The sequence below is a fragment of the Phyllostomus discolor genome, chromosome 6 (genome assembly GCF_004126475.2).
Source record: "Phyllostomus discolor isolate MPI-MPIP mPhyDis1 chromosome 6, mPhyDis1.pri.v3, whole genome shotgun sequence".
NCBI lineage: Eukaryota > Metazoa > Chordata > Mammalia > Chiroptera > Phyllostomidae > Phyllostomus > Phyllostomus discolor.
Genome location: NC_040908.2, coordinates 157,939,689 through 157,957,074, shown reverse-complemented (window position 1 = coordinate 157,957,074; position 17,386 = coordinate 157,939,689). Strand labels below are relative to the sequence as shown.

General features: G+C 36.8%; 1 protein-coding gene and 1 pseudogene across 2 annotated transcripts; both read left to right on the top strand.

Annotated features, from left to right (window-relative positions):
- Positions 1–1,770: 1,770 nt before the first annotated feature.
- LOC114499032 (olfactory receptor 1020-like) lies at positions 1,771–5,476 on the top strand. Of its 2 annotated transcripts, none has more exons than XM_036029432.1 (2): positions 1,771–1,944; positions 3,484–5,476. In XM_036029432.1, the coding sequence occupies exon 2, from the start codon at positions 3,503–3,505 to the stop codon at positions 4,430–4,432; it is 930 nt and encodes a 309-aa protein (XP_035885325.1). In that variant the 5' UTR covers positions 1,771–1,944; positions 3,484–3,502; the 3' UTR covers positions 4,433–5,476. The 2 variants fall into 2 exon arrangements, with proteins under 2 accessions (XP_035885325.1, XP_028370793.1); XM_028514992.2 differs by lacking the exon at positions 1,771–1,944 and adding an exon at positions 3,081–3,222.
- Positions 5,477–5,631: 155 nt separating this feature from the next.
- On the top strand, positions 5,632–7,694 carry LOC118501014 (annotated as a pseudogene).
- The last annotated feature ends 9,692 nt before the right edge of the window (positions 7,695–17,386 follow it).

The following is a 17,386-nucleotide window of genomic DNA, read 5'->3' as shown; positions in this document are numbered from 1 at the left end:
AGAAAATTCCATAGTGTTTTCCACAGTGGCTACACCAGTCTGCATTCCCACCAACAGTGCACTAGGGCTCCCTTTTCTCTACAGCCTCACCAGCACTTGTCTATTGATTTGTTTACGATGACCATTTTGACTCGTGTGGAGTGGTATCTCATTGTGGTTTTAATTTTCATCTCTCTAATGGCTAGCATCCTTTCATATGTCTCTGGGTCCTTTGTATGTCTTCTTTGGAGAATTATCTGTTCAGGTCCTTTGCCATTTTTTAATTAGGTTCTTTTTCTTCCTTGAGTGGAGTCTTGTGAATTCTTTATATATTTTGGAAATCATACCTTTGTCCAAGGCATCATTTCCAAATGTATCTTCTGACACACTTGTTTCTTTTATGTTGCTGATGTTTTCTTTAGCTGTGCAGAAGCTTTTTATTTTGATTAAGTTCCATTTGTTTATTCTTTCTTTTATGTCCCTTGCTCTAGGGGAGATGTAGGTGAACACATTGCTGCTAGGAATATTTGAGATTTTCCCGCCTATGTTCTCCTCTAAGACTTTCATGATGTTGGCACTTTTATATTGTTTCCAGAAACAAGGAGATTAGTGAAGCTCACTTCCCTTGGTGCCACTACCAAGCATAAACTCCCAGAAATAGAATTGCTTGGTCATAAAGCAGTTTCATTTTTAATATTTTTAGTTAACTCCATACTGCTTTCTACATGGCTGCACCAATCTGTAAGCTCACCAACAGTGCATGAGACATCCCTCTTCCCCATACCAAAAAATACAAATGATTGTAAGAACAACTATATGCTAACAAATTGGACAATCAGGAGGAAATAGATAAATTCCTAGAAACATACAACCTTTCAAAACAGAATCGAGAAGAATCAGAGAATCTGAATAGACAGACTACAACTAGGGAAATTGAACCAATAATCAAAACACTCCCAACAAACAGAAGTCCTGGACCAGATGGCTTCACAGGTGAATTTTACCAAACATTTAAAGAGCAGCTATTTTGAGCAACTTTTATAAATTTAATGAAAATGCCTAAAAGACTTTAGATTGTTTATTACCTCTAGGTTTCCATTTCTGTATCAAATAATAAGTTTATTAGAAACAACTCAGGATGTATGTGTCATAACATATATGATAATATATGGTGATTATTACACAACATAAAACTTTGGTAAAAAGGAAAAAAATTATTTACAGTCAAATTTATATGTTCTAAAGGCTGTTACTTAGAATTCAATTTAAAGAAAAACCTAGCTATGATAAATTATGTATGTGTAATTGTACTCATATCAAAATTTTATGGTCTGAAGATTCTCTATAAACCTAGAGGCCATTAACAAAAGAAGAATGAAAGAAAAATGTAGAAAAGGTTGCACTGACATTATTCATAATGCCTATTTGCATATAAGCTATATTTATTCTGATATAATTTTCATTTAACTATTAAACATCCCATAATAGACAACAAAATTTAGTTTTCCCTAAGCAATATGATTATAGTCAGTTTTTTCTATATTTACAAAAATATTTTGTGAAAATGTTTAATGTGATAGTGTTTATATATGTGTGTCTTTGCATGTAACTCAAGTGGCTGTTTTTGTAAATTATGAGATGGAAACAATATACCCATATAATATTTGGTGAGCTAGACATAAAGAGCCCTCAATACACTCATTTTACTATTGCTAAGTACAATACTAGGCAATAAGGTAGGGAGGGACAAAAGCAACTTTTTAAAAAGTTCCTTGCTTCAATCACCCAGCCTGTAGGGAATAGCAGATGATAGAACTTCTTGTTATACCTATCACTTATTCCTGAGAGACCAGCACCCAGGTCCAGACACAGCCATGGTGATATAAGCCACATGACTGAGGGGACAGTGCTGAACCCTCTGGCAGACAGAAAGCAGGCAACAAAGAAGTCCATGATCTGGAACAGGTAGTTTTTTACTGTGGTTTTCTCATTTCTATTTTTGATTCCTTTAGTTTTTCTATCTTTATTTGACAGAAAACATGTTTTAAAACTAATGGAGGATAAGAAATATTATACAAACTTTTACTTTTATCAATATCATTATTTTAAAGACACTCATAAATGGTAAGGAAAAATAAAATGTGAATATTATTTATGAAGGTGGATGGACATCTTTTGTTTTTGATCTCTTACCTGTACTTTTACATATTTTATATATATTTTTGGTTTGAAATGAAGTTTTTTTAATATCTTTACAAGCACAGATAATTAGATGAGTTCAGACCAAGATTTTTGGAGACCTGCATATGGATCACTACATCATTATGCAGATGTAACTCTTTGTCTGTTCTACATTCTGCTCCATTTTCTCAGATTCCCACAGAATAAAAGAGCTCACATACTATATTGCATATGATATGCCTGGTCTGTATAAAATATAACAGCAGAACATAGAATTTAATTGGTCTTCCAAGGAGCAACTCCTTTAACCAAAGGATTGCAGATTTCAGAGATTCTCAAGAGGAAGGGGATCAGGAAGACAGTCAAGCAATTTTACAATTTCTAGAGAATTGGGATGGGGCCCAATTCAGCTGTAAATCTCTCTGAGGTCTGTGGACACATGAGGACATTACCTTGTATCCTGCACATTTGATCTTTTGGTGAATAGATTAAGTGGATTCTAGCAGATTACAGTAGAAGGTCTCACACAGTAATCCACACTTGCCTCTGGGTCACCTGGGCTACCAGGATGCCTACTATCAGGTTCCAACACCCCCCCCCCCCTCCCGAGCAGTTCTGTCTGAGGGCACATGGTTAGCCCTACATGTTCCAGTGTGTGCACTCTAACCTATCATCCATGGGGACCCCTCCAACTTCTCTACCGAACGCCCCCTGCTCTGGGAGTCCTGGATCACAGACTGTCTTTATCCCTTGTAGACTGAGGCTGGATAGGACAAGGGGATAGTGGGGAAGTGGGGACACAATACATCAAGAGACAAGCCAGTGATCTGTCTGCTTTACAGTATTGGACAATGAGGGAAAAAAATATTTTTATTACCTGCATCTCTCACTTAACTATGCTTTTTTTTTATTACAGAATATATCAACACTTATACTACATCAAGAACAGAAACAACCTTGTAATAAAATGTGGATTTTCTGGACCAAATAATTCTAGGAACAACTTGGTTAATTCTGAGGACACCTATTTCTTTATCTATAAGATGGGAAAACACTACATAGGTTGGTATGGAAATAAAATGACTTAATTTGGATCAAAGTATACTACATATTATATAAAGTTCAATGCAAATGTAAGCTGTTTATTATCATTTTATGAATTTATGTTAAATTGGAAACTTTGCAGAGTCAGTATACTTAAAGAGGTTGTGCATTGTTGAGCTCTTTTTCTAATTACTGACAAATAGAAGGAACCAGCAGTGTAACTAATAAGACAGGCAGATGCTTTTGCCCTCCATTTGCATTTCCTTCCTTCACAACCAGGGATTTCCAGACCTGAGTGATGGCCATTGAGAACTGCACCGTGTTTACAGACTTCATACTCTTAGGACTCTCTGGCAGGCGGGATGTGCAGCAGGGGCTCTTTGTGCTCTTCCTGCTGGTTTATGGCATCACTGTGATTGCAAACCTGGGGATGATCCTGCTGATCAGCATGGACCCCCGACTCCACACACCCATGTATTATTTCCTGAGCAATTTGTCTTTCTGTGATGTCTGCTACTCCTCCACTATCTCCCCCAAGATGCTGGTTGATTTCTTATGTGAGCAAAAGAGGATCCCATATAATTTATGTGTGGTGCAGATGTTCTTTTTTGGTGCCTTTGCAGCCGTGGAATGTGTCATGCTGTCTGTCATGGCATATGACCGTTATGTAGCCATTTGTAATCCACTTCTGTATACAGTTACCATGTCCAGGAGAATGTGCATCCGGCTGGTGGCCACTGCCTACACCGCAGGTTTTATAGATATGGCAATCTTCACGTCTTGCACTTTCCCGTTATCATTCTGCAATTCCAATATCATCAATCACTTTTTCTGTGACATCCCACCCTTACTTGCCCTTTCTGCCTCAGACACAACCACCAGTGAAATAGCATTGACTGTTTCCTGTAGCTGTGTTGTGGGGTCCAGTGTCATCACTGTCCTCCTTTCCTACAGCTACATCATAACTACCATCCTTCGCATGACGTCAGCTGAAGGCAGACACAAAGCCTTCTCTACCTGTGCCTCCCACTTAACCGCTGTGGCTATATTTTATGGGACACTCCTCTTCATGTATTTCCGACCCAACTCGAGTTATTCCATGGACACGGACAAAATGGCCTCTGTTTTCTACACAGTTATTATCCCTATGTTAAACCCACTGATCTACAGTTTGAGGAATAAGGATGTGAAAGGTGCCCTGAAAAAGAAGTCGTTGTCACTAAATTAAGTTCTGAGTGAAAACATGTTCACCAAAAAATATTTATTTAGAATCATTGAGAATTAAAATTTAAGGACTTTGACACATTTTTCTGTAGTTTCACAAATAAAATTCTAAATATTTCTTTATTCACATTTGTGCCTAAATTGAATGCAGAGAATAGTCATCATGAATCTTGATCTCTTCAAACTAAAGACAGGTAACAAGTTTACTCTTAGTTTTGTGAAGAGGGTTTTTATGTACTACTCTGCTCTACTCATGGGTATATATCCCACAGAGGTATGGGCATAGTACCATCCCCCTCCATGTTTAAAGCTCTATTTGTTAAACAACGGTTTTAATGAAATTCTCTTTCCCTAACTCAAAGGTCCTTAAATGTAAGGTCCTTGTTTTTCTTGATCATTATTTCTAGTTTGTTATTTACAATGCTCATTTTCAGGATGTCATTCAAAAACATTTATGGAATGAATGAAGGTATGTCTTCTATAAGACTGGTATAAAAAAATACCCTTTGTCAGTGAAAAAGGAAAAAAATCTTCCTTTGTGTTATTTTATTCTAGCACATTCATTTTACACATATTCCACCTGTATTTCTTCTTTGCCCAAGACTGAGTATCAGGGACACAGATCATGTAATGTAGACAACTTCTCAGATCCTCTATTTCTGATCACTCTACCCCAGGGGTCAGCAGGATCAGCAGCTCTAGATTCACGTGGCACATCATAGCCTTCACATCAGATTGTGAATTTCCCCTCTTGCCCTCACTCTTGGGATCAGATACATGCTCTTGACAACTGAACAGAAACTGCATGAATGGCATTGGGGTTATAGGACTTTGACCTCCTCTACTAGCCACTAGAAAAGAGGACTTTACCTTTACATGATCATAGCATTATACTAATTATTTTTTTTAATAAAATGTCCAGTTGATACAGATTAGGTGGAAATAGAGTTACTATACCATGTGATCTCACCTATAAGTGGAAATAAATCAGCAAAATAAACAGTGAGCAAAATAGAGCCAGAGGCATGGAAATAAAGAACAAACTGACAGTGACCTAAGGGGCAGGGGGAGAATAAGGAGGGAAAGAAGGGGGAGGGGCAAGTCAAGGAACATGTGTAAAGGACCCATGGACAAAGACAATGGGATGGAGCTTTAAATGTGGAAGGTAGGCGGTTGGTAGGGCAGGGGAGAGTAATGGGGGGGGAAGTGGGGACAACTGTAATTGAACAACAATAAAAAATTTTTAACAAAAAACTTACATTCCATGGGAAAAATGCAAAGAATAAAATAGTATTTAAGGTAGTATTCCATTTGCAATGACTTAAATCAGTTCTCTGTGAACCTGTGAAATAAACTGAATTCTAGTTCTATACATAATTTTAATAGTGGTCATTGCTTAGTGGCTGGATGTTAAGTTATGCTAAAATCTATTTAATAACTTAAAGCAATTGCACATGATGTTTGCACTATTATTGATTAGCTACCAATCCAGTCCTGAAAAACCTGATACAATTTCAGGTGCTCCGAGTATTCATTCATTTTTTAGGTTGCAATTATGTAAGAAACCTGGAGACTCTCTCTTCTTCTTGGAAGATGGAGTAAGAGATTGTACTAAGTTTTTCATTAGATCATCTTCCCCAAATCTATCTATCTATCTATCTATCATCTATCTATCTATCTATCTATCTATCTATCTCTCTATCTACCTATCTATCCCTACCTCCCTTTAATGTATAAAGTATGCTTAATGTATGTACTTTAAACATCACAAGAATGAAACAACACATTATAAACATGAGATTTTCAGATAGTTATTTATTGTGCATTATTTATTGAACACAGTTTAAGACAAAAATATTTTACTATATCTTAAATATTTTCTCTTATAATCTCAAATAATTTACTTGTTATTCATAAACCATATCACATATCAGATCCTCTCCATCACTGTTCAAATATGTGCCCAACTTACTGCATTTTATTAAAAACATTAAATATATTGATATCTATAAAATTAAACCTATTCATGTTGTATACATTAGTTTCACTGACCATGATTTACACATATGTAATAAAGACATACTTTAAAAAATTTTATTAACATATAATAGGCATATAACATTATATCACTTTCAAGCGCACAAAATAAGAGTATAATGTGCTCCAATAACTGTGTGTAATGAGTCAGTGTTATAGGTCAATTCCTTCATCATAGCTCCTTATTTTTGCTCAGGCATTGGTATCCCCAAACATAAGAGCAACTAGGGATGGCAACTGGAATTGATGCATACTAATATAAGCAATTTGCTCCACTGTGGTGGAAATCTGGTTAGCAGAATTCATTAAACCAAAACTAATAATTCTCACTATAAGTATGTGGCTCAAGCTTAAGTGATAGCAAGTTTAATCTGGCTTGAAATCCTCTGTAGAAACCTGTTATGAACTGGGGAAGCAATAATGGCAATACTGAGCTTGAATCTCTACTCAGCTCACTGTAACTAGGACTTTCAATAAATCACTTTTCCTTTTTGAACATCAATCCACTCTGTCAAAAGAGGGGCTTAAAATAAACAATCTTCACTGAATATTCCTGCTACCACATTCTGTATTTATGTTGGTATGACCCTATCAATGCATAGACCTATTTTTATCTTTTGGGAGATTTTTAAAAATAGCAGATGAATGCAAATATATTCACAACAAAGTACTACATCACATCTCTTGGTGAATCCCACCTGAAGTGGAAGTGACATCGATAACAGAAATGATTGCATAGTTGTGGGAGCCCCAATACCATCAAACTGGATGCATTTACCTAACGGTGACAGCTGAAGTAAGGATTGGCATACTTCTGGGAAAAATATATGATAATATTTACCAAATCTAAATGTAATATGCATACATGCACAAAGGCATTTTCAACTCCTGGTTTTATATCCAAGATAAATGACTACATCTCCACCAAAAGACACATACAGAATGTTCACAGTTTTTGCTGGCAGTGAGACTGCAGCATTCAGGACAATTTTAATTCAAATGGTGTGTGACCACTAGATACATATACTTGTCCCCATAGGATTTGTCCTTGGATGTTATCTAGACAAAACAAATGATGAAAAACTAAGTAACTGCAGTCCCAAAAAAGAGTCTGTTATTTAAAAGTGAATTGAGACCCAATGAAGAAGTCACCTGTAAGTAAATGCAGTGCCTGAATTACAGAATGGGCACAATTTTTAAATTATGAGAAAAATAAAAACACTCCATTTGAACAATGAAAAAAGAATGTTCACAATAGCATTATTGATTATAGAAAAGAGAAAATAACTGTCTATCGACTTAAAGTAGATAAATAGTGATCTATTTGTACAAAATAAAATTTTCCATAATGAGAATGAATGCATTGCAACTCCATGCAACAGTATGGCTGGAGTGCACAAGAGTGATGTTGAATAAAACAGCATGATCTGTAAGCATCTACTTATGTATGGTTCCAAAAATATGAAAATAATACTTGAAGAAAAAAGCCATGATGTTTCCAAAAATATGAAGATAATGCTACTCTATGATAAAAGCCAAAGTAATTACTCCTTTGGGGTAAGAGATTAATTAATTTGGGAGATAACATGTAGAGGCTTTAGTAATTCTAGTAATTTTCTGATTTTGGGTCTGGGTCCTGGTTCCAGGATTTTTTTTTTTTTTTAATTTACCTACGTATCTCCCTATTTCAATGTTCTCTATGTGTCAATTACATATTAAAATTTTTTTCAGGAACAAGTTGTTCACCATCAGATTACAAAACTTCAGAGTTTCATTGTTTTAAATTTTTCTCTCTCCACCTATGCACCAAATAATGACATTTTGGTCAATGATGGACCACATATGTAATGGTGAAGATGAAAAATTCCTGTACCTAGTGACATGTAGCCATTGCAATGTCATATCCCAACATATTCCACATGTGTATGTGGTGGTCCTGGTGTAAACAAACCTACTGGGTTGCCAGTGTATAAAAGTATAGCATATATAGTTATGTACAGTACATATTTGATAATGATACTAAATTACTATGCTATGGGTTTATGTATTTGCTATACTATTTATTGTGATTTAGAGTATACTCTTTCCACCTATAAAAACAAGTGTGCTATAAAACAGTGTGCCCTGATACACTGGCAGCAGCCTCACACATCTTGTGTTAACCACATCTCTTGATTGCATCATTGTCTCTTGTGCGTGGTATAATCCCATGTACTTTTATAAATTTACTGTAGCCAAAGTGTTACAGGGTGCAGCCGAGGGGGGGGGGGACCCCAAATAGGCATTTGAAATGGGGTCCAGAACTCAAGGTGTCCAGGAGATTTTAAGGTGTCTTCACCCCTTCCCCCACAGGTGTGAGTTGGGGGAAGGGGCACACAGAGCAAGAACATGCAGGGCAGCTTTGCAGCTAATCCATGGCATGGTCATTTAGCATACCTATAGCCTTTGGCTGGTCACTTAGATATGCTAAATAGCTATGGCCATGCTCAAGGCCAGGGGGATGGAAAGGGACCTTCCCTCCAAGATGGGACCTGGGAGGCAGGTCCCCTGACTTAGAGCGCCTGCGTGGGAGCTGGGAGAAGATTGGCTCCATGACATGGGGTGACACCTGCCCAGACCCACGATGGCGACCAGAAAAGCTGGAGAAGACAGCAGATTGAGGGCAAGTGTGCCCAAGTGTAGGAGGAGTTGGAAATGGGGCTGCAGAAGAAGATTGGCGCGGGGGATTTAAACCCAGACACGGCAGCCATTGGGGGAGAAACCACGCGGCCTTGATGGAGGTGGAGGCTCCTGCAGCCCTGAGAGGGAGAGAAACCACGCGGACTTGATGGAGTGGAGACTCCTGCAGCCCTGAGAGAGGGAGAACCACGCGGCAGCCCTGAGGAGAGAACCATGCAGTTTTGGCAGAGTGGGGACTCTCCCTTCCTGCAGCCCTGAGAGAGAGGACCATGTGCCTGGCAGAGTGGGGACTCCCGTGGCCCTGAGAGAGAGAACCACATGCCTGGCAGAGCGGGGACCCCCACAGCTTTGGAAGGGGGAACTACCACCTGGTTTTAGCAGAGATCCTGGAGACTCAGCCCAGGGTGCCGGGAACCCAGGGAGGTCTCCCAGTCGAGAGGGAGTACTAACTGAGAAGAACTAGAAGACTACCTAAGCCATGGACTTCTATTTCCTTTCCTGAGATACGGTATTCTGGACTGGGCAAAGGGGGAAGGAAGGAAGGACTGTGTCTGTTTCTGGGGGTTTTAAGGGACTTCGGGATTTTGGTGAAGACATTAGGTCACTACTTTAAGTCTGCATAGCATTAAATAAACATTTCCTTTCCTTTTCACAAATCTCTGGCATTGAGAGACGTCTTTCCTAGGGCGGCAGACATAACGGACCGGGGCCTTCTTTCAATAATAGTATATCGTCCCAGGCACCCCCATGTGTGTTCTGTAACAAAAGTATACAATGTTTGTAAAGTACAGTCATGCCCCAGGCCTTCACATTCACTCGTCACACAAGCACTGACTCACCTAAAGTGACTTCTAGTCCTGCAAGCTCCATTTATAGCAACTGTTCTAACAGTGTACAATATTTTATTTTTTATACTGATTTTTACTATACCCTTTCTATGTTTAGATATGTTTAGGTATGTGAATACTTAGCCTCATGTTATAATTACCTACAGCATCAGCACAGCAACAAGCTGTACAGCTTTACAGCCTGACAGCAACAGGCTGTACCATACAGCCAAGGTGTGCAGCAGGCTCTACCATCCAGGTGCGCGTGAGTGCTCACACACCTGTGATGCTCACACAATGATAGGATCACCTGAAAATTCGTTTCTCAGAATATATCCTCATCATTAAATAACATGTGACTATAGTAATTTCTTAGATACAATAAAGTTCAGCATATTTTTTGTGAAATAGATGGTGAAACATTCATAGAAAATTCAGGAAAATTATCTATTATGTTACTAAAAATTGCTGTTTTTGCTATAAAGCAAAGATGTCTTATTCAACTCTTGAGCACTTCTAATATTGTTTCCAGGGGCAGGGAAACTTAGTAAACTTGGTTTTCTTTAGTAACAATATCAATATCATGCACTGAACTTATTCATAATGGCTTGTGACAGGGCCATACAATTATTTTCTGAATGGGAGTTTGCAAGTAGATAGACAGTTACCCACATAGTATTATATTTAGAGGCACCAGTGGTATGTCATATAAGCACAGAGTTGAGTATTTATTCGCTAGTTTGATTCTGGTATCTTAAATTCCAACTAAGTCATTTTTCCATGATTTAAGAAAGCTATCTTTAAGTAACTTCAAATACTTTGGGGATATTAATCACCCAGATTTTAATAACAGTGTAACCACTAAGTCTCAGGTTTTAACAAAAAGAGTTCAAGGTAATATAGACCAAAAGCACTGTAAGGGCAGCCACATGTAGGATGCTAAATTTAGGTCCTGCCCCAACACAATATAGTCTAAAGAGATTTGTCATCACTGGATGTAAAGAGTACCTGATAAGAAAATGGGCTTGTGGGCCCTGGCTGGCGTAGCTCAGTGGATTGTGCGCGGGCGGGCTGCAAACCAAAGTGTCACAGGTTGGATTCCCAGCCAGGGTACATGCTTGGGTTGCAGGCCATAACCCCCAGCAACCGCACATTAATGTTTCTCTCTCCCTCTCTCTAAAAGTGAATAAATAAAAAAAAATCTTAAAAAAAAAGAAAGTGGGTTCCCAATTTCTTAAAAAAAAAAAAAGAAGAAAAAAAAAAAAAAAAAGAAAATGGGCTTGTAAAGGAATCAGAGTAAAGTGACCAAGGAGAATTTTCATTTCTTTTTCAGGCACCAGAGAAGTAGATAATGGTGGTAATGCTCTTGGGTAAAACAAATACATCAGTATTTTCACTTTGATGGGTGGCAAATTGTTATAATTACTTAGTTGGAGCATGGCATTCAAATATCTCTTAAAATAGTGAATTAATATATTGGCATCTGCATCATCACACAAAAGATGACAATAAAACATAAAAAGGCTGGCATTAAAATGTATCATTAAGGAGCCGTTGCCCCCAATCAAGAATACTTTAATGATTTTACCCTAAATATGGTTCAGCTATAGGAACCATGAAAATAGGCAATGCCTCCATCTAGTTCTAGATGAAATTTTAGAAGAAAAAAAATTACCTTGACTTATGTGTACATATGCTGACAATTGCCCATCACTTCATAAATTATCTTTTACACACAAACTTAGCTTTATGGGAAAGAAATAAATTAGCTGTAATAAAGCAGAGTGGACAGCAAAAAGACATTATTTATCCATTACAATCTACAGTAGAATTCATTTAACACCTACTAAGTTGTGCATGTCAGCATCCTGCAATGAGTCACATATTACAATATGTCTCAGAACATGGTCAATGCAAAGAGTATCCCCCAAGGTCTGGACATTGCACAATGTCAGGGGCACCTTACTAATAAGTGTTTCTTATTTTCAATATGCTCCCTGGAATTATGCAATGTTGCACCCACTTGCACACCAAAGTTAATAATAATGAAGTTTTTAGCAAAGAAAAGTAAATGAAAGTATGTTTCAGTCTGGAAACCTTTTTATTGTTCCCCTCTGCCTTCTATCACTGATTTAGAAGTCTCAGCAATGTGCCTTCTAAATATTTTCCATTATTCTCATTGTACCTAAATCAAGTGTAGAGAGCAGTAATTGTTGATCTTGGTCTTCTCTCCAAGTTAAGGAAGAGTAGTAATAGATTCACTATATTGTTTTTCTCTTTAAATAACTTTCTGCTCTGTTCATGCATGTGTCCCAGAAAGACACCATGGGAAAAGTAACCCTTCCTCCAGTTTCATTCAATTAACTGTCCTTAAAGCTCCAATTAAAAAAATATATAAAATAAAGGGTTTAAGAAACTCACTCAGCTAGAAGGTAGTATAAGTGGCTCAAATTAGATTTGTTTTTATCCTTCCTATGCACTAGTATCTCCCTATAAATGTTCTACCATAATACTTAGAAATATGTCAGTAGTAATTAATCATACATAAGAATAAATAAAAATCCCCTGCCCTAACTCAAAATTTCATAAATGTAAGGTCGATTGTCCACAACTATCTTTACTTTGTTATTTACAATGTTTTGCTACAAGATGCCCATGACAAATATTTTTTTAAAATAAATAAATGTATCCCTGGCTGGCATAGCTCAGTGGATTGAGTGTTGGCTGCGAACCAAAGTGTCGCAGGTTCGATTCCCAGCCAGGGTACATGCCTGGGTTGCAGGCTATAACCCCCAGCAACCGCAGATTGATGTCTCTCTCTCTCTCTCTATCTCCCTCCCTTCCCTCTCTAAAAATAAATTAATTTAAAATAAATAAATAAATAAATGAAGTTTTCCTGAAAAATTCAATCATTATCACCATTCTTTGTCTTGGATCCTGGCTCCTGGGGTCCATGGCATTATGGATGAGACAGACAAATTCACATGGACTACCAAGTCCTGTGGAAGAAAAGGGACAGCACAGCCTCTCTCTCAAGGGGAGAGAACCTCAACCCTTGACAGGCTTTTGTTAGCTTCAATTTACACAGGAATACAAGCTGTATATGTAAAGCTCATCAATCATTGTCAGGCAGAAATGATTAAACAATAGATAACATTCAAAGAACACTGAGGGTTTATTTTGAGTCAGGGTCAGATAGTTAAAGGGCCATAAAACTTTGGAGAATAAACTCACTTCCTGCTAGGGCCCTTATCATTTAAATTGAGGGTATTAGCAAAGTAGGTTTCATAGGATTTTATGCATTCTTTCTTAGGCCTGATCCCCCTAGGGAACCTGCCCTTTCCAGCAGAGGGCTGCACCCACCTCCAGCATTATTTCAGGCTTAAGGCCTTGTTTGAGGCTTAAGTCAGGCAGCCAAGAGATTAGGAGACTTTTTGCAGACAGAATGAGGACTCAGGCTACGTCAAAGTGGAGGGGCAAGGGTCCATCACCCCATTTTCTGTAGCCCCCCAAGTCCTTCCCTGAGGACCCCTTTGAGACCATGCCTGTCTTAGGATGATCCACCCTTAAGTAATCTTACCATCATTGGCTAACCAGTTATCCACCCAGGGCCAAGCAGGGTGAAGTAAAAGGGGTAAGAGGCAGCACCCCTACAAGGAAGATAAACTTTGTCTTTTTAGTGGTTTATGATTCCAAGGTCTCTTTATTCAGCCTTAGCCATGGGGAGTTACAGCTTCTGAAACTAGGTAGGGCAGTTCCCAACAAATAAAACACTGAAAACTAGTTATAGCAATCAGACAAGAAGAAATAAAAGAAATCCAATAGAAAGGAGGAAGTAAAATTGTCATTATTTGCAGATAACATGTCATTGCATATAGAAAACCCTGAGGACTCCTCCAAAAAACTACTAGATCTAATAAATGAATTTAGCAAAGTAGCAGGATACAAAATTAATATTCATAAATCTGTGGTATTTTAATATAACAATAATAAAGTACTAGAAAGAAAAATTAAGAAAATAATCTCATTTACTATTGCAACAAAAAATTTAAGGAACCCAGGAATAAATTTAACCAAGAAGGTAAAAGATTTGTACTCAGAATATTATAAGATATTGAAGAAGGAAATTGGGAAAGATATAAATAAATGAAAGAATTAACATCATTAAAATGTCCATACCACCCAAAATAATCTACGGATTCAACACAATTCCTACTAAAATACCAATGGCAGATTTCACAGATGTAAAACAAACATTTCAAAAATTATGTATAACCAACAAAGACCCCAAATAACCTCAAGCAATCTTGAGAGAGAAGAACAAAGTTAAAGGTATCACACTACCTGATATCAAAACAACATGGTACCGGCACAAGAACAGACATGTAGATTAATGGAACAGAATAGCAAGCACAGAAATAACCCCAAGTTTTTATGGTCAGTTACTATTTAACAAAGAAGGCAAGAACACACAGTGGGGTAAAGACAGTCTCTTCAACAAATGGTGTTGAAAAAATTGGATACATGCAAAAAAAAATAAAACTAGACCACCAACTTATACCATACACAAGAATAAATTCAAAATGAAATAAAGACTTATATGTAAGTAATGAAACCATAGAAATTCTGCAAGAAAACACGAACATGGAAATCTCAGATATTTCTCATTTTGCTGATATATCTCCTAGGGCAAAGGAAACAAGGAAAAATAAACCAATGGGACTACATCAAATTTAAAATCTTTTGCACAGCAAAATAAACCATCAACAAAATGAAAAGCCAACCCACTGACTGGGAGAACATATTTTCCAATGACATATCTGATAATGGGTTAATTTCCAAAATACATAAAGAACTTATAAAACTCAACACCAGGAAGCCAAACAACCCAATTAGAAAATGGGCAAAAAACCTGAATAGACACTTCTCCAAAGAGGACACAGAATTGGCCAATAGACATATAAAAAGATGGTCAATGTCACTAATTATTAGAGATATGCTAATTAAAACTACAATGAGATATTACTTCTTGCCTGTCAGAGAGGTTATCATCAATAAATCAACAAACAACAAGTGTTGTCAAGGATGTGGAGAAAAGGGGACCCTAGTACACTGCTGGTGAGAATGCAGACTGGTGCAGCCACTGTAGAAAACAGTATGGAGTTTTCTCAAAAAATTAAAAATGGAATTGCTTTTTGACCCAACATTCCTGCTTCTAGAAATAAATCTGAAGAAATCTAATTTAAAAGAATATGTGTACCACTATGTTCATTGCAGCATTATTTCCAATAGCCAAGAACAGGAAACAACCTAACTGCTAATCAGTAGATTAGTGGATAAAACCACTGTGATACATTAATACAATTGAATAATATGCAGCAGTTAAAAAAAAGCAAGTCTTAAAATTGTGACAGTGTGGATAGACCTAGGGATTATTAAGTAACTGAAATAAGACAGCCAGACGAAGACAAATGCCATATGTTCTCATTTATATGTGGAATCTAATGAACAAAATAATTTAACAAACAAAATATATATAGAAGCATAGATTTATAGAACAGACTGACAGCTGTCAGAGGGGAGGGGGCTTGGGACTGGATGAAAAAAGGTGAAGGCACTAAGCAAAAAAAGTATATATATGTATATATGTGTGTATGTGTGTGTATGTGTGTTATGTGCTGTATAACACATATATACCTTATACATATATATATCACATAGACACAGACAACAGCATAGTGATAGCCAGAGCAGAAGGGGGAAGGGGTAGGTAAATATGGGCAAAGTAGGGATAAAAGATAACTGAAAGAGAATTTACTTTGGACAATGAGAACATGATGCAATGTGCAGATGATCTTTTGTGAAATGTACACTTGAAACCTCTCCGGTTTTATGAACTACTATCATACAATAAATTCAGTAATAAATAAATAAACTTTTGCACATTTAAAAAAGAGAAAAAACTAGGAACAGAGTAACATTCATATTAGTATTCAATTTGCAATGATTTATATTCACCAACTTATCACCAGAGACAGGGAATTTCGAGCTGAGAAAGATGTATAAACAAAACTTGTACTTTTCCACTATCCCAACCCCAAACTCCTTTGTCTTGCCAATTCTTTACACATTTATTGTTTCGTTGCTTCAATTGTGTATAAACTGCCTTCTTTGGTCACTTCTTTGAGTCTTGTATTTGGTATGGGGTTCCTGTACACACAAATTTAAATTTGTTTTTTTCTCCTTTATCAATTTAATTATTGTTCCAAAGAAAACAGAAGAGAAAAAGGGAAAAGTTCCCCACCAATACCCAGTTAAAAAATCATTGCAAGGAGGGTGGGTGACATATACTTGCAAGAAAGGAATACAGACAATGACCAATAAAAAAGCAATAGGTGAGATTACCATGTTTCTAAATGAGAAGTGAAAGAGATGTTTCAGAAATGGAAGAAACAAGGTACAGAATGGGGGGGGGAGGGATGATAAAAATTATTAAGTAGATGATCCATCTGAATTTCATCAGACATCTGGTTTTACCAGAGGACAGTGTAGATTCATGGTAGCCATGAAGCATAGTATTAAAATAAATTCTGGTAAGTTTCTGACATTGATCAATTTAGTAAAAACAGTGAAGAATCAAAGTTTAGCCTTTGCTAAAGTTGTTGAAGCATTCACAGAACCAGAATCTAATTAATCATGTCCTCATAACACAGGAGAGTGGAGGCAAAGTCTTTAGAGATTTAAGTCCCAACAGTCAGTAGGTAGAAATAAGATGCAATCTGCCTACTGTTGTACCAGAGATAAGGACAGAAAGACTTGTTCATTTCAGGTAGGTTTCTAAATGGCTTAATTGAAAGAATGTAGGGGGGAAATTTACTTTTGGAAAAATGAAGAATCAAGAATTGAGAATTTTGTTAATGAATCATTGTATATCTGTTTTCTCAGTTAAATGAACTTTTCAATCCAATGGCTAATTTCTTTGCTAGACCTGTGCAAATTTGTCTGACCTCATTTGTTATAAGCATGAGGAAATTAAACATCTTATTTATATTTTAATCAAGGTTGATAAGTAAATCATTATTTTTATTACTGTGCAAGAGATATCACTATACATGTAAATTTAAGCTTTGCTCTTGTCCTTTTCAAATAGGAATAGAGATAGCACATTAAAGAATATGCATAAATGTTAACTCATACCATAGCTTTTAACTCCAGAAAAATTAAAAATTAGGCCACTGTCTACATTCAAATTTTCATATATCAGCAGACACATGAAAACAATGCAGATGTAGAAACAACACAGAATCCTATATATCTCAGGAACATTTATTTTTTTCTGTCTATATTCATTTAAATGGAAAGACAACTTAAAATAAAGATAAATTTACACCTAATATTTTGTTTTCACTTCTTTT